At 33.2% G+C, this 25,327-nt stretch overlaps 2 protein-coding genes across 2 annotated transcripts; both read right to left on the bottom strand.

The window, feature by feature from the left end:
* Positions 1-3,078: 3,078 nt before the first annotated feature.
* On the bottom strand, positions 3,079-6,892 carry LOC149908610 (polycomb protein EED-like). Its single transcript, XM_090102325.1, has 7 exons — positions 6,735-6,892; positions 6,427-6,566; positions 5,990-6,161; positions 5,136-5,675; positions 4,719-4,871; positions 4,215-4,331; positions 3,079-3,528 (listed from the first exon to the last, which is right to left on the bottom strand). Exons 1-7 carry the CDS (start codon positions 6,756-6,758, stop codon positions 3,439-3,441), a joined length of 1,236 nt encoding a protein of 411 aa, XP_089958451.1. The 5' UTR covers positions 6,759-6,892; the 3' UTR covers positions 3,079-3,438.
* A 1,124-nt stretch (positions 6,893-8,016) lies between these two features.
* Positions 8,017-22,097, bottom strand: LOC149908609 (trypsin-1-like). Its single transcript, XM_090102324.1, has 6 exons — positions 21,910-22,097; positions 14,137-14,296; positions 9,368-9,558; positions 8,991-9,085; positions 8,530-8,692; positions 8,017-8,162 (listed from the first exon to the last, which is right to left on the bottom strand). Exons 1-6 carry the CDS (start codon positions 21,968-21,970, stop codon positions 8,029-8,031), a joined length of 804 nt encoding a protein of 267 aa, XP_089958450.1. The 5' UTR covers positions 21,971-22,097; the 3' UTR covers positions 8,017-8,028.
* Between the last annotated feature and the right edge of the window lie 3,230 nt (positions 22,098-25,327).

The following is a 25,327-nucleotide window of genomic DNA, read 5'->3' as shown; positions in this document are numbered from 1 at the left end:
TTCAAGCTCTGGCCCCAATAAAACTTTGAAGCACAAGTGGGGCCAAAGAGTACAATCAGAAACGTAAAATTAGTTGATACAATTCCAACTTGTCTTTAAGAAATCTCTCTTTATTGAAAATCTATTTTGATACACAGTAGTGTCTTGAAATAATTTATATTTCATAAATCCTAGAACAGATTAACTTTTTTAATAGTACAGATATTCTGGTACCTATAAACCTAGTCATGTAGCAATCGATATAAAATAATAGAAATAAGTTTAAATATTAGTTTTGCCTTACATAATAACTATACTTTATATGCATTTTTAGTGTAACACGATTCAAGTTTTTATTTTTACACCTTTAATTTGATATTTTTGGTTTTTAATTTTTTTCGTTGTTTTATGTTACATGTACACTAGGCACATTTGATCAAATATGAGGGACTTACTTTTTATGTACTTAATCTACTAAGACATTTTGGTCATTTGTTATCTAGTGTATATGTACCTACCATAATTTTACTTTAACATTATTAGATATTTTATCTATCAGATGAACACTATTTTTATTATTCTGTATTTGGTTTTGTTATTCAATATAGGTTCGTTCTATAACATTAGTTTTATTTACACTTCTCAAATTAACATTTTATTTACATTACTATTAGAAAGCCCCAATTTAGGCGTAGTTTATTCCTTGCTAGATTGGAAGTAGGCTAAGTAACTTAGTAATGTAGTTCTATCGCCTATACTTCTTTATTATTCTTCTTAGACAGAGGTTTTTTTACCGAGGTAATACTCTAGTGGGAATAATTAAAGGAAATTATAATTGGCTAAAATAATAATAAAATACTGGCCATCTACACCAGACACCTATAATCTATATGCTACCAGAGTTTTTGTGAAATTCCTCAAAATTAAACGCAATTAGCTTTTTTTCATAATCTTCGTCTTATATTTTACCATTACTTTAAATGTCTGCATTCAACACTGAACTCTTTTCCAAGATCTTATAAAGGCAAAATATCCGTATATAGATCATAGACTGTTGCCACTTGTACTCCTCTAAATATCCCAACAGAGGACCTAATTAAAAAGAAATTAGATCACACGCTGTGCGTTTATGAATAAGAATACATTGCAAAATAGTAATAGGATACCTGATTTAGGTATTTAGAAGAATTTGATACTTTACACTTAACTTTGCCATAAAATTGTTTATGGTAGTAGGCCATGTACTGTAAATATTTCTACTAAATAAGGGTATTGACAAAGTTTTTCCAAGTTCATCTTTGCTCAGATATATCAATTATTGTGGATATATGTTGGAGTTTATTTTAACAATACCTGCTTCTGCATTCTACATCTTTTGTTGCTTTAAAGGTGTTTTGAATAACCTCTTTAATATTGAATCTCGTTTTGACAAATATTGCTAAGCTTATGAAAAAACTATGCAGTATAACTGCGTACACACTTCAGCCATATTTTGTTAAATATAATTTTACCAAAATTATGACTGCTTTTAAATATTATGATGGACGGATTACGCGTAATTTTGAAAATAATTTGTGATTGTGTTCAGATATATCAATTAAGTTGATATATTTTAGAATAGCTATCTAGGCCGGTATGTTTTAGGAATTGGCAAATTGAGGAGAATATTGTACATGTACCTACTCTATGAGAAGTATAAAAGGGCAGTTTTTCAAACTACCCGATAATTTTAAGCGTTATGATAGTTATGTTTTCGTTGTATAGTACTGTAGATTGTGATGTCTTTAGCTATTATGCTATCTATGTATCTCGCATTTAATGGATAATGAAATTCCAGCTTATACTATCATTCCTCCTCCATTAGCTAGATGAACTGATGCTATATTATTTGTTTCCAGTTTTTGTTAGAGGCTTCGCTAACGTTAACTAGCCTAGCTTATTAGGCTTTGTTTTATTTGATGATTAAGTACACGATAGTAAAGCCCTCTAACAAAACTCTTGTCCATGCAGTATATTTCTTACACTTTTATACTTATGTGACTTCTAAATTTCACTCTCTCACACAATCTTAAATTTTATAGTGATTCTCTTATAACAAGTTAGAACTGATTATTATTATTAAAACTTGGTGATTTTTTAAAAAGATAATTATATAAAACGATGTATTTAATGATGAATAATAAAATCGAATTTTATATTTTATTTATACATTGGTTATGTTGATAATAGTTGCTCGTTTAATTAGAGAATTTTTAAAGACTGAATTTAATTGGAATGGACTAAATTCAATTATGGCGTCATTTAAGTGTAGATTAGTCTACGATATTTAAAAAGTGGTAGATAAATTGTTATGATTTATTATCTGCGTTTTGTACACAGAACATGCAAGAAATCAAGTTCGCTCAAAACAATAGCTCTGGGTATAACATTTGTATCGCGATATATCTACCAATTTTTATGACTGCATCGTCGAGTTTAGTAGTTATTGTCTCATGTAGTTGATAAATGTTTATCGATGTTTAGATATAGATCGTGTATTGCTATCTGGTTTGAGATATATGATCATGGTCCAAGGCAATGTTTGTATGAATCGAATGATTATTCTATCATGATCATTTATCTAAGGATTTTGTTAGAAGCTAGTTATTATCACACCTTCCTGTCCTACTCTTTATCAAGGTATTTTAGATACTATAATCGCACGACACTGAAAACAATCGTATATCTCAAATCGAATAAACGAACAAACAACACGTATTTAGTATAACAGCGAGTAGGATTCGAGATAACACCTTGGCCCCTGTGATTCATTTGTTAATACGTAGACGTAATTCGTTGGTCAATAAATGAGACTTTTGTAAATTCGTCTTTTATTTCTGCGGACTTTCCCAATTGAGTATGAACTGACTATACTTAGATCCGACACGAAGGACCAAAGTAAGAGTACCCTCACTTAGCTTCTAGGATTGAGGTGCTAAAGCTAGCTAAGTCGTAATTTCATTATATTCTTAAGCAATTAAAACGCTATTATCTCCGTTAAGCATAACTGTATAAGGTTTAAGGTATGTCAAATAAAATAAAACCAGCTTGATTATTAGACTAAAACCAGTCTTTATTCGTGATATTAAAATTATTTGTTTTACATAAATGTAACTATTACAGGTCATTACAAATACTAGCGAACTAATTCGTACAAAATTATGACTAATGTCTTTTTGTACTAGCTTTTTCATACAAGAAACCTAAGCACCGAGCTGGCAGTAGTTTACTTTATATCACAATTTTAATTTGAGAAATAATCGAAATAAACAAATTATTGTAAAACTTATCTAATTGAAATTAACACGTGCTACGCACATATAAAATGGTGATATCATTTATTTATAAGGAAATTCTTTTTCAAGTACAGTAAATTGGTTTTTACATTTTCCTAACACTAAAACTTTAGTTGCTAAGTAGTTAGTTTGTGTTGTTGACTCGATCCCACCTCCAAATGGTCCCGTCGTCGCAGCAAGTCAGAAGAACTTTGCCGTTCCTTGATAATGTCACCTGCAAAATATAAAATTATTCTTATCATCGCAGCGCCATCTAGTTTAATAAAATCAAAATAGTTTTAAAAATAAATTTGAAACAGTAGAATAATTGTTGGATATATTAAATAGGAATACCGCCGTGTGTGTACGACTTCTATGATACGAAGCACACATTAGAGTCACCACCCATAACCCACAAACGTGTTGCAACCACCCACACGTGTTTCGCGTGCCCTATACGTCTTACGTAAAAACCACACGAGTCACCACGCTACACGTGTCAATCAACCCGCTAGACGTGTGAGGCAAACTTTATACGTTTCATGCGACCCTAACACGTGAAAACACGTTTCCACACATGCCGACACGTCCCCACACGTGTCAACACCTGCACACATCCCCACCCGTGTCAACACGTCCCCACACGTGCCGACCCGTCCCTACACGTGCCACCACGTCCCCACACGTGTCAACACGTCCTCACAGGTGCCAACATGTCCCTACACGTGTCAACACGTCCCCACGCGTGCCACCACGTCCCCACACGTGCCATCACGTTCCCACACGTGCCAACACGTCCCCACACGTGGCACCACGTCCCCACACGTGCCACCACGTCCCCACACGTGCCACCACGTCCCCAACGTGCCGACACGTCCCCACACGTGCCAACACGTCCCCACACGTGTCACGGTCACGCACCTGCCGCACGGCGGCCACGCAGCGCGGGTGCACGAGCTGCGACACGCGCGAGCCGCCCGCCACACTGCCAAGCTCCCACACCATGGTTTTGCCGCACTGGTTGCCTAACGCTATCACCTGGAATTGCAAGAAAATACTTGATTATAGCTATGTGGATATAAATAAATTATGTATTTTGATTTTGTAACTTGACTTTTTATTTCACAAAAAAATCCACTGAGTACCAAAATATGGTAAAACTTGTATACGTAGTATTAAGTATATTATTATTAGTTTGTGGTAAAACATACTCTAGAGTCTAGACAAGTACATTTTACACTACATATAATATAACAATGAATTCTTGCTTACCGTCTTCATCCTAACGTTTCATTAATTTATATTGATGATTGCTTTTAAATGAACAGTTCTGTTTACAAGATGATAATTGTTTTTTGAGAAAGAGCAAAACAGAAGTTGCTTTATTTCCAACAATATGCATATAAGTATAACAAAATGTCTCACCCTTTGGCTATAATCAACAGCGAACCTAATGAACCAAATCTCACACTCCTTATAATCAAATCTATGAACTATAGTCACTGAATTGTCTCCAGGACGTAATTCGGTATCCTCTAGCCTCCCAGGCTTCCAACAAATTATAGCATTCTCACATGACTGAAAAAAAAAAAAACAATAGTAAGTCATGATAATGACAGGAAACATTATCAACACATTTATTAGAACATTTTAAAAGTATCTCAAAGTGAATTATGGTGCATATTTTTTTAGATGAATAGTTTTAGTGTTTATGAGAAGTTTGTTTAAAAACTTGATGATTTTGTTGATATGTTGAAATGCTTAAAAGAAAGAAAACATTAAGTATCACACTAGATTTAAATACATACACATAATAATTATGCCAGAATAGGATAATATTACCTTAGATAAAATGAGATCACCCATCCACCTCACACAATCTACGTAATTTCTATGTATATCACGAGTAGAAAAATCAGGAAAGTGTTCTTTCAACGAATTAAAAGGTCGCAACGCGCGATGCGGGTTAAAATTATAACTCTGCTTGATCGCTTCATGCATGGACGGTTTATCGAGCCTCCACAACTTCAACGAATGGTCCATACCGCAGGACATGATTCTTTCTCCTTTTAGATCAAAATCGGCACTTAAAACTTCATCTCTATGACCTTCTACACCTCCGAAAATCGCGATACAAACATCGGTCATGATATTCCACAATCGTAGAGCATGATCCTTGCTAGCTGATAAGAGGAGGTTAGGGTCTCTGGGGTGGAACTTGACTTCGTTAATCGCGTGACCGTGGCCGATATAGTGCTTGATACATGTTTGTGTAGCGGGGTGGAAGATGCGGACGATGCCGCGGGATCCGGCAACTGCCAAAAGAGGCAGGTTGGTGTCTTCTTCGTATGACCAGGCACATGTGTAAAATGTTTCGTCCACCTGTGTGTTAATAAGCATATTATATTACTAGCTTCTCATTGTTTTTGCTCAGGTAGACGAAGATTTTTTGCTTGGTTCATACTTTTTAAGGATTATCATACTTATGTCAGCATAGACAATTACAAGTCAAACAAAATCATTAATATCTGTGAAGCTGTTCTCAAAACAAAGTGTAAATACTTAATGCTTCGAGAAAACAGTTTATTTATTCAATTTACAAATAATGTAATATTAATATTTTTCTTTTGTCTTAGTTAAGATTTTTAAATAAATGAGCTAATTTATCGCTTAGCATTATTAACATGTATACTTACATCAGGATCAGCATAACACTGTAGGAATTTAAAGCCTCCAGACTCTGGGCATTCATATATTGACACTCTATTGCTACCAACAACTGCAAATATCTGAGGTTCACCTTCTCCCAGGTGATGGTTAAATTGACAGCCAAATAAAGGCTGGCCATGATCTTCTTTGGCACTACAACTGAATTTAATCTGTTAATAAGTATATCTAGCAAGATTTAAAAATATATCTGGAAATGAACTGAATATTGTGTTCAATGTTTTATTTCGTAATTGTCACAATATCACATTACAATTAATGTAATATTTCGATTTCTGTACTGTGACATTTTAACTTAACAAACCTAATATTTTTAAAGCTACAAATGCTTTCGTTGAAAATATTTTTCCAACTAAATAGATTTTTTTCAGAATAATACAATAATAAAGAACCATCAACCACTTACTTAAACTTATAAGGAGGTTTCACAGGCTTTGTTGTTTTTTTCTTTCCACGTCTGCGTTTCTTTACACGAGAATTTGTGGGGGTCTCACTTCGAGAGGTATTATCTGTGTTTGAAGTACTTTCGACACTCGATGTATCATCCTAAACAAATTATTGAGATACTAACGTTAAATAAATATAGAAGTATGAATATACTTAAACGGTATACGTTTGTATATACCACTTATATAAACGCAACACAATGGTTTTTTAATGTGATTGCGTACACAATTCATGAATCACATTACGTGCCAATAACCTTATACTCACAGCTTCATTGTCAGAGAAATTCATGCTATAAGCACTTTTGATTATAATGTACCTTTTAAGATACAAAAATAAGGATGTTTAATACAAGTTTGGCCTTAAAATCAAAATTATTTTATAAATTAACACAGTCCACAAAACAATCAGCTGGCGGTGGCGTCCTAAACGTCACTCTAAAATGTCACTGTCAAATTGAGCGGGAAACGTTTTTTTTTTTGATGCGTTCCGAGTAATCTTTAAATAAAAATAAGGAAAAAATTACTGTTCTGTAGGAAAGAAGGAGGATATAATTTATTAGAATGCGCTTCCGTGAAATACCTAAGGAAATACTGAGATATAATAAAAATTTTAAGAACACAGCAAAAGTGTCATAGTCCTATAATACTTTATCGTCCGTTAGCGTTATATGCAAAATATGATAGCGTAGAACCATGTAGAACAAATAACTTCACAGACGCTCCGATGCAAATTACCCAAATTACCATTTAATCCTCTATGGAACATATTTCCCGTATTAGTATATAATCTATCTATACTCTATAAACATGAATGCAAGGAGCATTAATTGAAAATTGTAAAATCATTAGTACCTAGTAAGTAGTACTAGTATTCATTAATATTTTAGAATAATATGAGTAAAATGTGAGAGGGTAAGAAAGGTAAATAAAATTGGAATGTTTTTTCAATACATTATTTTATTTAAGTAGTTATAACTTTATTTTAATGTAAATTTTTCTACAGGTATTGTATTGTATAATAATAATTAAGGTATAATAATAGCTATTAAATTAGATATTTTTATCGATAAACGCCAAAAATAAATAAAATTAACCTTAACATTTTCTACAACTAAGTCACAGCCGTTTATTATAAAACTACCAGTGCATAAAACAGACATAACCGTTTAATTTTCATCGATTCTAAAATGGTAAATAATAATAACATAAACTAGGTCAAATAAATAATGAAAATGAATAAATGTGTTCTATTTAAATTACTTAATTATGTCTGTTTAAATGCATGCATACAGATATAACAATAACATTATAATTATTCTTAATACTGATGTAACCCTACAACTAAGTATATTAGAATATAATTCACACGTCTTAAACCACTTGTTTTATAGCATCCATTGCAATATTACTTTGGTCTACATGGCAATATTACGGTACACTTTGAAAAGGTCACATATTATATTTTAGATATAACGCCTCTTATGATAGGTTTAAAGCTCTCTACAGGCTAGTTTTAGCCTCATATTCATTTGTAATGTTTTTAAGTAATAATGATTTTGTTATTGGAAGGAAGGTGGTTGGCAGAGGCACGCGTGTCGCAGGGCAATCTTCAGCCACGGCATAAAGCGGTCTACACGCGCGTAAACACCAGGATAGCCTTGTCTTGCACATCCACGACCCCAGGAAACTATACCTGTAAAAAAAACACAATTAATAAATTATGAAATTATGCATAAGAGTGTTAAAAGTTGCTTTTCAGTAATTTTCCATTCACAAAAAATAATGTGGGTTTCGTGATGTACTTATGTCTTTAGCACAAGTTAACAAGAGACTAGTTTCAATTCCATCAATGTCAATTAAAATTTTCTTTAGGAGAGAATTGTACATAGCCCTTCACTTTCCATTCAACTATCTTCCTATTAATTTCTCAATCCGATTTATTAATGTTCACACAATTGTTATTATGTAACAAATCGTTGGATGGCATTTGCCCTTTACAGACACTTGCATAAAAAGAAAGGGCTTATAAATGTGAAAGTAGATAAGCTGTTTAAACTAACCGACAAGTGTAAAATGTGGTTGAGCCATGATCAACGGTCCGCCGGAGTCTCCGCTGCAAGAGTCACGATCCGGGGCGTTAGCGCAGATCATACGTGGTGTAACCTTCCGGCGACCGTAACCAGCATTTGTACATTCCTCCTGTGACCATATTTGTACTTCAGCCTGAAAAACAATTAGTCCGTTATTTATATGAACGTTTAAAAAAAAGCGTGCAGTATTTTAGAATGAATGGGATTGCGACACAATGGGCTTTATAAATATTTCTTTAGATTTCACTTTTGGCATTATTATACTCTTATTATACTATAAAAATGGAATTATTTAAATTCGTCGATATCATAAAAAATCGATTATCTTTTTTATTAGTTAACACTTATGTAAGCATAAGTAAGATATGCATCGTGTTTATATAGTAGATAATGTGAACAGATTTATTTATAGAGTGAAAGTTTTTGCTTACTTTCATGGGAATATTAGAAGGCGGTCCTTTTTCAATGGTACTGCCCCAACCGGAAACTATTGCATCTCCTCCGTCTAGATAGTCATCATCTTCATCTAGAAAAAAAAAATTGTTTTGTTTCTATTAACTATAATATAGAATCATTATAGTTAAAGTTTTCATTTCATTCAATTTTTGCATATATTTTGCCAGTTTTCTCAAATTATTACTCTTTGATTATAACTCACATTTTTATAAATATGTTACATTAATATTTAGTAATTTATTTTTTCAAAGTCAAAAGTCACATTAATATTTAACTAGTAATTTATTTTTTCAAAGTCATAATGAAATAAATAATAAATATATCACGTACATAATAGATAAGTTCAACTTACCAGGCAAACACGCGGGCCGATAAAGGCTATCAGGCAGCGGCTCAGCTAGACGAAGGACGGCAATGTCATTGTCATACGTGTATCTGTTGAAGTCAGGGTGTTGCAACACCTGGGACACCGGAAATCCGTCCGATCTCGAGTTGTTCACATCGTATTCACCAACCAGCACGGAAAGGCGAGATGCTTCGACTCTGCAATAGAAAAACAGCGTTTAGAAATGAATGATTGTATGTACATAGTTAACATTGATGAAATCATTTGGTCATCGATTGATATTTTGATATTATAATAGGCAAGACTTTTAAACAAATTATTACTACATATTTACATAAAATTTTGTATTAATAGCTGAAAATTTCAAGGCAAACCCGAGAAGACCGTTTCTTAACATCCAATTATATATTCAGGACACGTTGCAACAGAACGAGACAATTGATTGCGGCATGACGAAACGAAGAAAGGTGTGTGGTGCGAGCGCATCCAATGTTGACCTAGACCCGATTTGCAACAAATGACCTTGCTAGCATAAATTCATAATTTTTATATAATTTATATTAAAATGTGTAATTTTTAAGTAAACAATTATGGTTATGACTTATGAATAAAACGTACAAATGGCTTTTTTTTTTACCGTGTTCATGTTACTTCATATTAATGTGCACAAAGTGTATAACACACTTCAAATAATTTTCTTCTGAGTAAATTTTCCACGAAAGACCAGATATGCAATCAACGAAACGAACAGTTAAGATTGCGTAAAAGTAATTAAGCCATGCAAATAAAGATGTTGAATGTGCATCATCCTTTTAACAAGATGACAGACAAGGCCCATACAAATGTGCATGCAAATTGTGCAATTCGCAAGACATGCTAACGAATGGCATTAGCCCTAGAGAGATTATGTTGTTAGTTAAGTGTGTCACTGTCCTTAATTAAATAAAATCGAAATGCACAACCTTTATCCTCCCTAAATAAATTAAGTTCTTACAAGACAATATTTTATTTCTGTAATAACAGTTACAATAATTCATAACTTTTGTTTCAATTGCTTTAAAGTAGAAATTCAATTTGTAATAAAAGTCTTTTTATTGAACGCGTCGTTAAATCGAATTGGCGGGAATGGGGGAAATGTTACGCACACATGATAAATGTGCTGTAAAAATTAAATGATTCGAATTTTGATTGCTATTCATAATATACATTTTAACCTGGTTTTCAGTAGGACTATAAACGAGAGTAAATTGGATCTCGTAAAAGATAAAATTTTAAAGTCCGTTACAAAGTAATTGCAAGATAAATAACATGTCAAGTGGTTTTAGACCGGGAGATACTGACACAAAATTTCGAGTCATTTGTAACAGGATGGCGGTTCTACAGGGGTCTTAGTACGCAATGATAAAAAGAAAAATGATGGTGTGATCGCTGGTATCGGTGGTTTAGTCGCGTGGGCGTTAGCCGAACTCGTCGGAAAAATAGCGAAAGTCAAACGATTTGTAACACAAAAATTTTAGTATTTACCGATAGCCCATAAAAAAGAAGTAGGCGGTAGTGTCATGCCATACTTTTCCGGTGTGACTTACAGCCCGCCATACCGACGCGAATATGTTGATTTAAATAAAACAATTATTCAACCATTTGTACCAGGCTAACTTTTGCACAGGTAACCATCGTCGTGCAGCCATTTACGAAAATCGCCATGCCATACTTTTCGGACGATTTCAAATGGTCGCTATACCGCCGAAAATCTGCAAAAAAAATTTATTTCGCCAAACTTTTTGTACCAGTATTGCATTTGGATTTTTGGAGAGTATTTGATAAAATGTGACCATTATTATATTTGCCATACTTCTAGTAGGGGGAAAAAGTGCTGTCATACTTGAAAAATTAATTTAGTATTAATTTATATAAGTGAAGATTTCCAACACCTAGACCTTTGAAATTTTGTATTTATATTCTTTGATCCTCAAACTTCCAGGAAAAATAAGTGCCATACTGTTACAAATCGTTTGACTTTCGCTATTTTCCGACGAGTTCGACTAACGCCCACGCGACTAAGCCGCCGGTACCAGCGTTCACACCATCATTTTTCTTTTTGTCATTGCGTACTAAGAACCCTGTAGAACCGCCATCCTGTTACAAATGACTCGAAATTTTGTGTCAGTATCTCCCGGTCTATTTTATTGTTGTAAAGAAATTCGAACAAAGCGCAACTGCGTTAATCTTGGTTTTATCGCTAAAGGAAGGAGTTTGTTCTGAAATAATATGAATGTTATCTTTATCAATGTAACTTATTCGTGGATCCTGAAGTGTCTGAATACCGCTAAATTTGTGTATGTTTCAATTCCACTGCGTAACTGTATTTTTATTTTAGCCTAAGTTACGGAAAATATTATGTAACTAAGTACATTGAACATAATAAAATCAATTTTAAATTTCGTCAGGGCTAGAAATATTGTTGATTGTTAATTCTTAATGGAGTATTGAAAGGTCATAAATTAAAAGCTCCTCGGATTAAATTGTTTCTTTGCAGATTTTCCTCATACCCGCACTTTAACACAATTCCGTTGTCGTACAATTTTAGAACGAGCAAATAGAGTGACGAAATGGGTTTTTACATATACCATTTTGCGAGATTACAATATTTAATAATATCAAAAATAAATTAATCTCATTCATATAGCACAGAAGGAAAACGGAAACGTTGTTTATTATCACGAAAAACATACACGCAGGTCCTTATCAACGAGGCTTGCGCGGTGCGCCACTTAATTATCAAATTTAATAAAAAGCTTAACTTTAACGTGTTGTTAGGCGTTAAATTTATATTTTTCATGGCTTACAAAATGTGCCAGTATGTGGGTGCACTGTACACTTCATAAAGAATCTAAAATAATGTTTATATTCTTATCAGTGACCACAGTGGGCTTTGGTAAAAACCAATTAAATAAACCAAATAATTATAGTAAAAATCCCTTGCTAACGGTTTTTGTTGTGGACAGCGTATCTTGATAATGAATTTCTAAATTAACGGGGTGAGAAACAAACGGTTTCTGTTTGAAACATGAATTTTGATTCTGGACAGGATAGTTATAGTACACGTACCTAGTTCATAAAATAAAACGTATTTTTTAAATTGAATTCACACTGTGATAATTTTAGTTATTTAAAGCCCTCCAAATAATACTTAAATAAGTATGTACCGTTAAAAAAATTACAATATTGACGATCACCATTCAATAAAATTAAACGGAACGGAATAGTTTTTAACAATTAATATGTTTGTGCCTAAGGTTTGTGCTATTAACAATAGAAATTAAATTCGCATTGTCAATAAAATGAGTAAATATGCACAGTCAGTTTTGTGAAATCAAATTTAATGAATGCCTTACGGCTTGAGTACGTTGACATAAGTCACAATGTCATGCGTTTCCTAAATCATTAACGACTTTCACCAATTTGTGTCTCCCACGTGCCATTGTTTGGCAAAGTTTAAGTAGTTTACATTTTGTGAACATTAGTCAGCACTTAGCATCAATAAAAAAAATAATAAACTGTTATTGGATTTAAAAATAATAAACACAATCAAGTTTCGATTCAGCGATGACTCTTATGCTACTTTCGTTCGTAGTCCATCATTACAAATTATGTATTCAATCGTTTAACAAAACAAAATTTTTATAAATGTAATTAAATGAATTATTCTCATGAACGAGAATAATAGCTTAGTTATATATTTTATACGGTACATATACTACATACCGGTATCATACATAATCTGAACACAAAAACATAATACTCGAAAAATGTGTGTCAATTCGGTCTAGAGTTAGTCATCGCCTACTTTCAGAATATAACAGTATAATTATTTGGCTTAAATATTTAACGTAAATTTATTTCATTACAAATAACGAACTAGTGAAATTAACAGCCAATCAATTCGTCTCCGTTAAAACCGGGTCTTGGCCTAAATAATTTGGAAATTACGATAAATCCAACAAACCTACTTAGAGTCGTTATTATTACAGATTTATATGTGATCGGAGAATAAGCACAAGGTATGTACCGTTTACTTTGATTTAGGGCTTACAGCCTAAGGTTGTACTTTAAATCTTTCAAAAGGTAAACCAGTCACTAGGTCACGAAATAAATGGCTAATAAATGTATCTGAGCCATAACGTTGCACCTCACCGCAAATTTTTATGGCACTATACATGGATAAAGTATTTTTATATCATCTCGGATTTCGGTTTTTAACACTGACCTACATTTAGGCAAATGCTATTACATTAGCTTAGAATTATTTGATAATAGACGTAGATTCGTCGTAAGAAGTAGAGCGCTGACTAACGTTGCGAATTTAGTTTTGATTTACGATTGATATTTATCAATCACTTAGAATACAAATTATTATCAGTTTATTAACATAATATGATAATGTTTGGATGGTTTGTCAATAAATAATGTCAGATCTTTTAATGCGTAGATATGCTTTGAAATTGTGGAGCAACATGGGAGCAACCATGTGACTCTACCTACATCTTTGCATTTATTTTTTTTCATTTAAAATTGTAATCTTTTATTATAACCAGGCCATTTACTCTTAAAAAAATGTAATCTGTTGTGTATGTGTTAGTTAAACCCTTAATTCAATACCTAAATCGACATCATAGATTAGTATTTAGTAGATATATTTCTTAAAAAGGTATCTACACATCTTCCCAAATTGAAAGACAACAATATCGATATATTTTCTTTCCGGCAATACTTACTCGAAAATACAATGTGTAGCGGTGATCAAATGGTCTCTTGCAACAACTGTGGCACCACAGATTTGCTTGCCATCTCGCATGAGAGCAGCCAGCCACGGGAACTCGCCGGGAGTCACAGCACCTCCGCCCACCACGCGGGCACCTCGACGCACGCCGCAAGCTGCGATATTAACATTATGAATAAATTAATGAATTATTTACCTACATACCAAAATAAATATAGTATCTAATAATACAGAATAAACACAAGTTGCATAATAGGCGACTATAAGTTTAATTAAACACTTTTAATGTCTTTAATTTATACATCTAACAAAACATTAAATAAAAATTCGCCTATATCTAGGTCCCTATATCAGTTTTAAATATCATGGATTATAGAGCAGAGACTCTATATTTTATTATTATGGAATTTTGCTTCTTTGCTTCTTTCTTTCACACTTATCTCTAAAAAAAGTCTCGTTTGTTAGTATTTATACAGCATATTAAATCACTTTGATAACTTATTATAAAGGAGTGGCTGAACTAAAATAAAAATAGATACCTACTTATACGTATACGTAGTAGGTATATTATTATTAGTCTATGCTTATAGGTAGGTACACCATATATTTTTTTAAATAAATATTTCATAAGATAGTTAAGTATATTTTAATATTGTATTAATAAATCGCAGTGTAGAAATACTTGGAGGTTTTTATAGAAATAAGATTATGCTAGAATTCATACAAGAACTACAAGACTACCTGCTCAAAAGGGCTATTAATATTATATGCAAAGCAATATAACCCATACGTAAGGTACTATTAGACATGAAGTTACAATGTAATTGATAATTAAATGTGCATCTAGTGTTGGTTTCTTAATCATAATAAATTTAATGAATTACTTGTATGAAAAGGATAATTTGCATGTAATACTACAATTTATGTTAATGTTAGCAGAATGTTATGAGAACCTTATTATCATAGACACTACCTAATCAATATTTTTTTTTATGTTTATCAAAGGTTTTTTTTTGTCTTGAATATTTATGGAAATGCAAATTTGAAATAAACAGTATGTAGTGCAAATCCTAAATAGTTTTATAACCACGAAACTAGGTTAACAGTAATTGATAACGGAAATGAAGAGCGTCTTATCAACTGAAATCTACTGAAATATTTACGCGACGCACGAAACTTGCATAGCGTAACCACACGTAACAATCGTGTATTAAAAATAAAAATATTTATTAATAAAAATATTAGTTAATAAATAACTATTAAGTTTTATATTCGTAAAAGCTTAAAGTTTCCTAGATATTTTTACCTACATAAGACCTAATAAATAATAATATGACCCATGCAATGGCATGGTTCTCACAGTCCCTAATATTTAGCTTTGCAAAGTGATATATAATTTTATTTTATTTCATTCTTTATTATTTAATTTATTATTTAATTCTAATTTCTGGCTTAATATCTTGAAAATCTTGGATTCGATTCTAGTAGGATAGTCATATAAAAATTCCGTCTTCCCTATTAGACTGTCATCAAGTCATGTTCATAAAAGTTAAAAAGACGTTAAAAATGCATCCGTCCCAAACACCATACCTACTCAATTATTTTAAAATTTATATTCTTCTATAATTTCTAGGAAAAGTATTGTAAAGAAATGTTACCAAGCATTATTTTTAGCTATCGATTGTTTAAAATAAACATTGAATAATTAAAAAAGTAAGAAATCGCTCTAAGCGATAAGACCGCCAATTGTAGGTACTTAGTGTAAGTTATATTTAAGTGTTTGTATTTCTTGTTTTGTTATCTTTAAGTGCAATAAAGTATTTATAAATAAATATAAATAAATAAAAGTTCTAGGATGACCTCTTATTTTTTTTTTGTACGAGTAAAGTAGTTGATCGCCGGAGAGAGGGCGCCACTTTGACAGCGTAAACATTAGCTCCGTAAACAAAGTATATTTTAATTAATAAAAAGTGATTAATAAAGCGAAAACACAGTGTATTAGTGTAAAAAACTTTGAAATTCAGTGCTACAAATAAAAGTTTAAACGCTTTTATCTACATAAACACGAAGAAAGTGATAAAAATAGCAATAATAACAAAGGATCTTTTTTTTGGGTGCTATAATAATATTGTGCTGATTTATACTTTTTGTGATCTACACGATTGTCCCCTGCATAGAAAAAACGGCTGATCGTATGAGAACCAAGTTCAAATAGAAAGTTATGAAAATAATAACCTACAAATATATGCATTGCTTAGTCATCTACAAGCGAACAATTATCATACAAGACAACAAGCGCCATCTATCGGCTTTTATAAAGAGCTCGGTTTTGTGGTGAGTGCCACCTATTGGAAGTTTGACGAACTACGCCGTAGCTCGTTATTGGCATTCTCGAATAGTTCTGCCATATACCAACAGAGGGCGTTAAACATAAAAATGGACGAAATCAAAGACATGTTGCGAATTATGCAAGAGGAAATAAGGCAACAAAAAGTCGATATGCTAGCCATGAAAGAAGACATCAAATGCACCATTAATAATAACATAAATGAGAAATTTAAGCATTTAGAAATCAAAAACGAACAACTCGAACAAAAACTAGATTCACAAAAAATGAAAATTGATAATTTTGAGAAAACATTGAGGAAAAAAAATATATTAATATTCGGAGTAGAAGAGCGAGAAAAAAGCTATCAAGAGTTGGAGAAAAAAGTTTTAGATATTATAAATAACTCACTTAACATCAAATGCGAAAAGCACTTCATCGAATCCGTGAGAAGACTTGGAATTAGAAGCGATAAAGTCAGACCCATTGTAATTACTCTACTTACTATGGGAATGAAAATACAAATCCTAAGAAACAAAAAGATGTTAGAAAACTCACCCTACTACATAAAAGAAGACTTTCCATTAGATGTGCTCAATAAACGAAAAGAACTACAAAGAGAAATAGCGATGTTAAGGGAACAAGGAAAAAATGCTATAATAAAATATGATAAAGTTGTTATACTAAAAAATAAAGACCAACATTCCGAATTTCAAAAACCTCATAATAAAAAAAGGAGCTTATCTGAATCCCCTGAAATGGCAACTTGCTCTTACAATTCAAATAAAATAACTCAAAAGCAGCCTCAAAAACAGCCTACAAAGATAAACAAGACTAATAATTTAAATAACTATATTTTAAAAAAACCTACGCTTACAGTTGGAGATAAAAACCCTTCTCCATCCGGCTCAAAACAAAATACAGAATAGCAATTATTAACGCCCCCCCCTCTCGATCTCCCAACACGGCTTGTCACCGCGAGAGATCTAGACTATAACCCTCCAACATGTCACAAACTCTATATCTGCACATATAATGTGAAATCCCTATTATCACCACAAAGAATGATACTGTTAAAATACTCCCTAGAAAAAATAAAATATGACATCATTGGTCTTGCTGAAGTAAGGAGAAATGGCAATAGCATTATTGAGGATGAGGACCATATATTTTGCTACACCGGAGAATCTAAAGGACTCCATGGAGTTGGTTTCTTAATTAAGAAAAAATACAAAAATAATATAGAAAATTACATAGGCATATCTGAAAGAGTCTGTTTGCTAAATCTACGCTTTACAGCAATGAAAATCTCTATTATACAAGTATATGCACCCACCTCTGATGCAAACGAAGAAGATATTGATGCCTTCTATGATGATATAGAAAAAGCTAGGAGTTTCACAACCGGTAAAGTCATTATATTGGGAGATTTGAACGCGAAGATAGGTCAAAGAAAGCCGGAAGAGAGTACAATACTAGGCCCATACTGCTACGGTAAAAGAAACTCGAGAGGCGAAAAACTTGTCCAATACGCTCTAAAAAATAAATTTACAATAATTAATTCAGTATTCAAGAAAAACACCAAAAACTTATGGACATGGATTACGCCAGATAAAAAGAATAGAAACCAAATAGATTATATTCTGAGCAACTATCCAAAACTATTTACCAACATGGAAATCATTAACAAACTCTCGTTTCCGAGCGACCACAGACTCTTGAGAGGAACAGTATCTCTGGATAAACAAAAGAAAAGCCGAGCTAACTTTGATACAACCCCAACAATTACACTATCAAATGAGAAATCACAAGAAACATACCTATCTGCCTTAAGAAATCAAACAAAATTAATCAACTGGGAAGCTAACGATAACATTGAATCATACTATCAAAAAATAGAGTCATCCATACTAGAAAGTTTAAAAACAATTACGTCAATAAAAACAAAGAAAGAAATAATATCTGAAGAAACTAAAAACCTAATTAAAAAACGCATAGAACTTCAACACAAACCTTCAAAAAACAAGAAAGATAAAAAGGAACTTTCAGCACTCTACAAAACTACAAACAAACTACTTAAAAAAGATTATGAAAATTACAGACTGCATATTATTGAAAACCACCTACTAGCCTCGGGAAGCCAAAAGAAAGCCTACAAACAGTTAAATTCAGAAAAAAATTGGATCCCGACATTGAATACGCAAAAAGTCACAAAGAAACAGCAAACTAGAAAGGACCTTGTAAAAATTGCTTCCGACTTTTACACAACCCTATACGATGATAAATCTATCACAAACTACAGCTACAAAAAGTGTCTAGAAACAGATGAAAAAACATTGCCAATACAACCATTCAATGAAGAAGAAATAATGTCAAAAATTAAAAAATTAAAAAAAGATAAAAGCCCGGGTGTTGACAATATACCGAACGAAGCCTTACTACTTGGAAAACATCTACTGATAGGTCCACTCGTTATTCTTTTCACTAAAATACTGGAACAACAAGAAATCCCTACCAAATGGGCAAAATCGCGGATAACCCTTATATACAAAAAAGGAGACCCAGCTAATATAAATAATTACCGACCTATTAGCCTACTACCAACAATGTATAAGCTATTTGCTATGTGCCTGGTGAAAAGAATAGAGCCAACTTTAGAAATGCACCAACCAGTCGAACAGGCAGGTTTTCGACAAGGATACTCAACGATTGATCACATACATACCTTAGAACAAGTGATAGAAAAATATGCTGAATATAATCAAAATCTATACATAGCATATGTCGACTACGCAAAAGCGTTCGATTCCATATCACATATGAGTATCTGGGACGCATTAGAGCATCAAAACCTTCCACATGTATACATTAACATCATCAAGGATATATATAGAAAAAGTACAAGCCGCGTCAAATTAGATAGGCTAGGCGCAGAATTTTATATCCGCAGAGGTGTGAAGCAAGGAGATCCGCTATCACCAAAAATCTTCATAGCTGTCCTGCAAAATATAATGAAAGACCTAGAATGGAACAAAAAAGGTAAAGGAATAAGCATAGAAGGAAAAAACCTCAGCAACCTAAGATTTGCGGATGATATAGTTCTTTTCGCTAAAACACCAAATCAACTTGAGGGAATGCTAACAGAACTAAGCGCTGCAAGCGCGAATGTAGGCCTACAACTGAATACCTCAAAAACAAAAGTAGCTACCAATGGCATAAAGAAACCTATACGAATAAATCAAACACCTATAGAATACGTAGAGAGCTATATCTATCTCGGAAAACAAATATCATTTGAAAAGACAAGACATCTAGACGAAATAGACCGGAGAATCAAATTGACGTGGAATAAATACTGGAGTAACAAGGAAATACTAAAATCAAAACTATCAATGAAACTAAAGAAAAAAGTAATGGACTCGTGCCTGTTGCCCTGTTTATCATACGGTGCCCAAACTTGGATCTTTAACCATATTACAATGTCAAAAATACGCACGTGCCAACGGTCTATGGAAAGGAGTATCCTTGGCATCAAGACCATAGACAAAGTCAACAGCACAAAAATCAGAGCAAAAACCAAAGTAATAGACGTGTTACAACATGCACAGCGCTTAAAATGGAAATGGGCTGGACATATCGCCCGCTACTCCGAAGATAGATGGCCAAAAAGGGTCACGAAATGGATAGGCCCAGGATCCAAGAGACAGAAAGGCAGACCAAGAGCTCGCTGGGTTGATGATATTCTGCAATTGACAGGCAAAGACTGGATGAAGGCAGCTGGAAACAGGAGGAAATGGGGACAGTTGGAGGAGGCCTATACCCGAAAGGGGCCAGGACATTTAAACGAATTGCACTATTAATTTATTTTTCATGTACTATGTATCTTTTGTTATAAACTGTATTTAAATGTCATGGAAGATAAGGGCTAAATAAATAAAAAAAGTAGTTGATCTAAGGGCCGATTTTTCAATCCTTGGTTAAAATTTATCCGTCCAATAAAGTATTACACGATAATATTAAAATGTCACGTGTAAACTGTCAAACACCTGTAAACTGTCATATACGGACAATAAGAATACATTTTTGAAATGGTAGTTTAATACGTTATTCGATGAATAAGTTTTATCCAAGCATTGAAAAATCGGCCCTAAGAGTACTTGACCGTGTTATATTGATCTTAAATATTCGCAAATTATTCAGCGTCATTTTGGTATTATTATGTAACCTACTAAAAGACCAAAGAATTCCCGTTGTTTTGATATATTGCAACACCTTACCGTACTAAATAAATGTTGCTACTTATATAATTTGAAACGACAAAATTGATCCCTAACTCTGGGAGCACAATACATCGCATTTATTACAGAAACATAATCTTTCCTAACGACTTGCATTATATTATCTGTATTTGGAAATAACAACAATATGTATTTGTTGCTGCAATTAGGTACTTGAAGCTTTATTTAAAAGCTCTAATTGTATTTTCATTTTTATTACGAAAATTATTAGAACCATCTAAAATTATTATTCATAAAATAAAAAGTGCATGTGCAATAAGAGATTGATAATAATTCACAATTTTGAAAAATAACATTTTTTTTGTGTTATATTAAAATGTGATATGATATTTTGTTGATAATATATTACACGATTCCTCTATATTTACGCACGGATACTTAATTTTAATTATATCAATTAAACATTATTAAGAAGCTGAATATTTAATTTCCAACAGGATTAAGTTTAAATTTTATACTTTTTAATGCGTTATGAGTTATGACACGCTAATATTCTATTTTTTGTTATGTAGGTACATACCTACTTTAAATCCATGATATTTAAAATTTCAACAGAAATATGGGCCCATAATGCACTTAGCTCAAGAGCTCTCCAAAGCACTTTACTATTAGCAAATGATGCATGACATAACACGAGGAACCGAATGTCTCGATCGAGTATTGGTAGAAATTAAAATTTAAACCGGCGCGTATACGGTAGCGCATTCACGTCTCCGCATTTTGGTTAATATATTTATGACGTTTTATACCTAATAGAGTAAAATTTTGCTTGATTCGTTTCATCTGACTATTTAATACTCCATTTAATTTTTTTTGTAAATTTCACTTACCATTGTAAAGTTTATGCCCAATTTAATTAAATGGCCGATAATTAATTAAGTACCATCATTTTAAACTCGAGAGAAAGTTGCGTGAAAGAAACAAGTAACGGTCCGTTTATAATTGTAGGTCGACCCAATTTTTGCCTCCAAAACAATTCGCAACACTGATAAGCACCGATCGCTAGTTCAGCTGCTGACTTACCGGACCCACGGCACAAAAACAAACACAAACAACACATCCCAGTCACACGTATGCTAAACTCATACACTATGACCACTGTACACTCGTACGATTTTAAATTAGGCAGACAATTGACACTCACTACAGGGCTTGCAGGCGCGGACAGTCGCGAGCACAGCTAGGAGGCACAAGGCGCGAAACATGTCTGCCGAAGTCACAGGCCACTCTGGAGGCAAAGGGAGACGCCGGCCCAGCTATTATAGGCCGCGGGCGGCGCCTCTGATAAGGCCTCGGGGCCAGGGTGATCGGACCAGGCCAAGTTCACGGGTACGCGACGACTGAGCGAGTGACACTGCTGCCGCTGCGTCACCCCACTGCTCTCGCGGGGATTGTGCCATACCGTGCTCCGTGGTAGGACCAGTGGAAGGATTAGACACTGACCTTCATATCTATTCAATGGATGACTTATGCCCCAAATCTATAGGTCATCGTCATTCGAAAGTTTCGCCATTTCGATTGATTGTTTTGTTTTAGGGCACGCCGAGTGATGCGTAATATTTGCAGATTGCGTACAGTTTATTGCAGTGTTAATGCTGTTGTGCTCAGCGACAGATTTATTTGTCTGCACTGTTGTTGCGTATGCTTGTTATAAGTGCAACATTCGTCATAACACCTCTTACTGCATCGCTTTCATAGTGACGTGTGAAGAAATAAAATAAAGAGTGGATTTCATGGACAACTTTTCATGTATGTACATACCTGCATAACGGAACCGTAACAGAGTAACCTTACGGCTTACGACAAGTTTGACCCGTCCGGGACTACCGAATCTTTTGGCACAATTATGTAGAGACGCGCCCTTATTCTCAATCGATGTGTCGTAATTGACTTCGAAGAAATATTAACCATCGTAATAATGTTACGGTAACTGCAATATATGCAATTAGTCTTTACATCGGCAGCCAGGTGCAATGGGCTTCGGAAGCGAGATATAGGTCACGAGTTTTGAAAGTGGACCAAAAGAGTATTATGAATAAATTTGCATTCTTCAAGTACATTATAATATGTAAATATATTTCAAGATTATTTTTTTTATGAAGACAATAGTGTAATGGAAAAAGTAGAATAACACATTATGCATAATTTGCATTTATGCTAGTGGTTTTGATTATGTTATAGCTTTAGGTCCGTGAATCCTTTGCGACTATAAAAATAAATATAGTATTAGTAAGGCATCATAATTCATAATTAAATCCAGGCGAATAAAAATAAAAAAATCCCTAAATTTCTTATCGTATTGTAGTTACTGTTGTTAACAGTTATCATGTCCACTCACTAAAATATATTGAAATATTCTCGGATACAGGAAAGGAAAGAAATGATACCAAATGTCGACACAGATAATAAACGGTAAAGTATCAGCCAAATTCATGCAAAGTACCTACTCGGATAAGCTTAAACACACTAATAAAAACAATAGTTTGCGCATTATCAATAAAAGAGAAATGTACTGGTAGTATTCAGATTCTACATGCACATTATGGAATTTGCAAATTAACAAAAAAATTTATTTGGTCCATATTAGTCTGCAAATGACAAATTTAGATTGCAATGTGTTTTAATACGAAATGCACTTAGCTTATTACGTATTTTAATAGGTGTTTGAGTGGTTGTTCCTTTCGCATCCATTTAAATTTTAATCAGTTCATTCTGTATCAGGAACCTTTTAAGGAGTAATACTCGAAGTATTAGCACAGATTACAAAATACATAGTTACTGCGTAGCTGTAGGAACTGTAATGGCGAGAAACCTCTTTTCGATTTGATTGCGCCGTAGTGATAATGCTATATTGATCCAATATTATTCAAACATCACAAACGACTGCAATATTTGTGGTCATTGACACAATATCATTAGTTGACAGAAATTTGCATCAGAGCATCGAAGTGGGTAAGTAGGTAAGTGATGATTGACTGTCAGTCGTCCGTGCCAGGATGCCTATAGGTCTGCTGCTCCTCGTGGTGGAAGCTCTTATGCAATATTATCAACGCAGTTTCACTCGATGCCGGATGGACGAAGCGGTACACTTTAATTCTTTTACATTTGGACAATCTTGCTCAACTGTTTACGTAATTCCAGGACTAAAGAGACGTTCAATATTTTGCAATTTTGCGATATTTCGTTACACAGGCTTTTGCGCAGTTGTACATATGACCTACCATAAGAGCTTTATAAACAACCGCTTTCCGAATTGATTCTCAGGTGTCAATTGTCACTCCGATGTACGTTTAACATGGATCAAAGAGAAAGCATTGCTCCAATTAACAAAAATATTTATAGGTACTATGATGTACCTATGGGTTAAATGGATTGATATTAAATAATTTCAAATCGATACTCTTACGTTTGAAAATATCGTAAAATATGAGTGAGTATTAAAACGAATGAGATCACACTAATTTTAATTTAATAAGTTACATAGCGGACGGCGCAAGTCGCAACGTATTGGCGCCATCCTACTTTCTCGATATTAGGTACCTTTTGCTATACTTTATTTCCTTGTGCTAATAGCAACTTTACCATTCATGGTAAATATAAGCCTCTTTTCAATGTTAATTATGTTTCATGTGTCTAAGGTCGAACTAAATCTAAAAACAAATAGGAAGCTATGGTAAGGGCAGATAGCGATATTGTTTAAGGTAAAAATGATTGTTATTTGAGGTAAATGAAAATAAACATTATCGGCCTTGGCGATTTAGTGGGTGTGTGTGATGGAAAGAGCTGTAGATATGATTCAGTGTAGATTCGAAGTGGGCCAAGGCGACCCGTATGCTGATAACGATGCAACCTCTAGGTGATATGCACCAATATTACGTATGATCGCTTGAAGTTTTCGAGATTGGCCTCCTTTTGCTTTACTTTGATTAAAGTTCATTTTTTATATACCTAAGAAATTTTGGTTGATATAAATGTTATTAAGATTACGAATAAGGACACTGGACACCTTTAACATCAGTTTGGAGAATGTTTCGGCAACATTGTAACATACGCAAAATAAAAAAATTGCGCTGTTTTATGCGTTTCAGTTATTGTACAGTCTAGTCAATTATTTTTAAATTGTTTTATTGGAACATTATATTAATTAATGTCATGTGAGATATTGTGTCTTATGTAACTAATGTTACGAAAGATTTTCTTTGAGAGCAAATGAAAGCTTTGCATATATGAGTGCGTATGTACGCGACTGTCACTTTTTTGGAGTCTTGTCGTAAAAAAAGGAATAAATATTGTACGTGTTAAGTTGAAAGTTTTGTACGCATTATTTACCAAGGCAATTGAGGAGCGCCAAAATTTACCTCTTTTTTGGAATTTAAAACGTATGACCTCGTGCTCTAAAAGAACCAAACTCTAAAAGTGCTATTGATTGTAATAATACCTATAGTTTATATTGGTGTAAAATTGTATGCCCTTAAAAAGAAAGTATCAAGAATATGTGAAAGGACATTTCATATGTTAGGTAGTTAGGTACTTAGTTATATATAGATTAATTATTAATAATT

This window comes from Colias eurytheme, chromosome 5, assembly GCF_061535395.1.
Source record: "Colias eurytheme isolate Ceu_HAF_F1 chromosome 5, ilColEury1 Martin Lab GWU primary, whole genome shotgun sequence".
In the NCBI taxonomy this organism is placed as follows: Eukaryota; Metazoa; Arthropoda; class Insecta; order Lepidoptera; family Pieridae; genus Colias; species Colias eurytheme.
This window is presented reverse-complemented; position numbering and strand designations above follow the sequence as displayed.

Coding starts and splice junctions, on each gene's coding strand:
- LOC149908610 (XM_090102325.1), bottom strand. CDS start 6,758: ATGAATTTCTCTGACAATGAAGCT. Junction 6,567..6,734: donor ATTTCTCTGACAATGAAGCT/GTGAGTATAAGG, acceptor TAATTTGTTTAG/GATGATACATCGAGTGTCGA. Junction 5,676..5,989: donor AGTGTTATGCTGATCCTGAT/GTAAGTATACAT, acceptor ATTAACACACAG/GTGGACGAAACATTTTACAC.
- LOC149908609 (XM_090102324.1), bottom strand. CDS start 21,970: ATGTTTCGCGCCTTGTGCCTCCTAGCTGTGCTCGCGACTGTCCGCGCC. Junction 14,297..21,909: donor CCGCGCCTGCAAGCCCTGTA/GTGAGTGTCAAT, acceptor TTAATATCGCAG/CTTGCGGCGTGCGTCGAGGT. Junction 9,086..9,367: donor TCGGCCCGCGTGTTTGCCTG/GTAAGTTGAACT, acceptor TTTTTTTTCTAG/ATGAAGATGATGACTATCTA.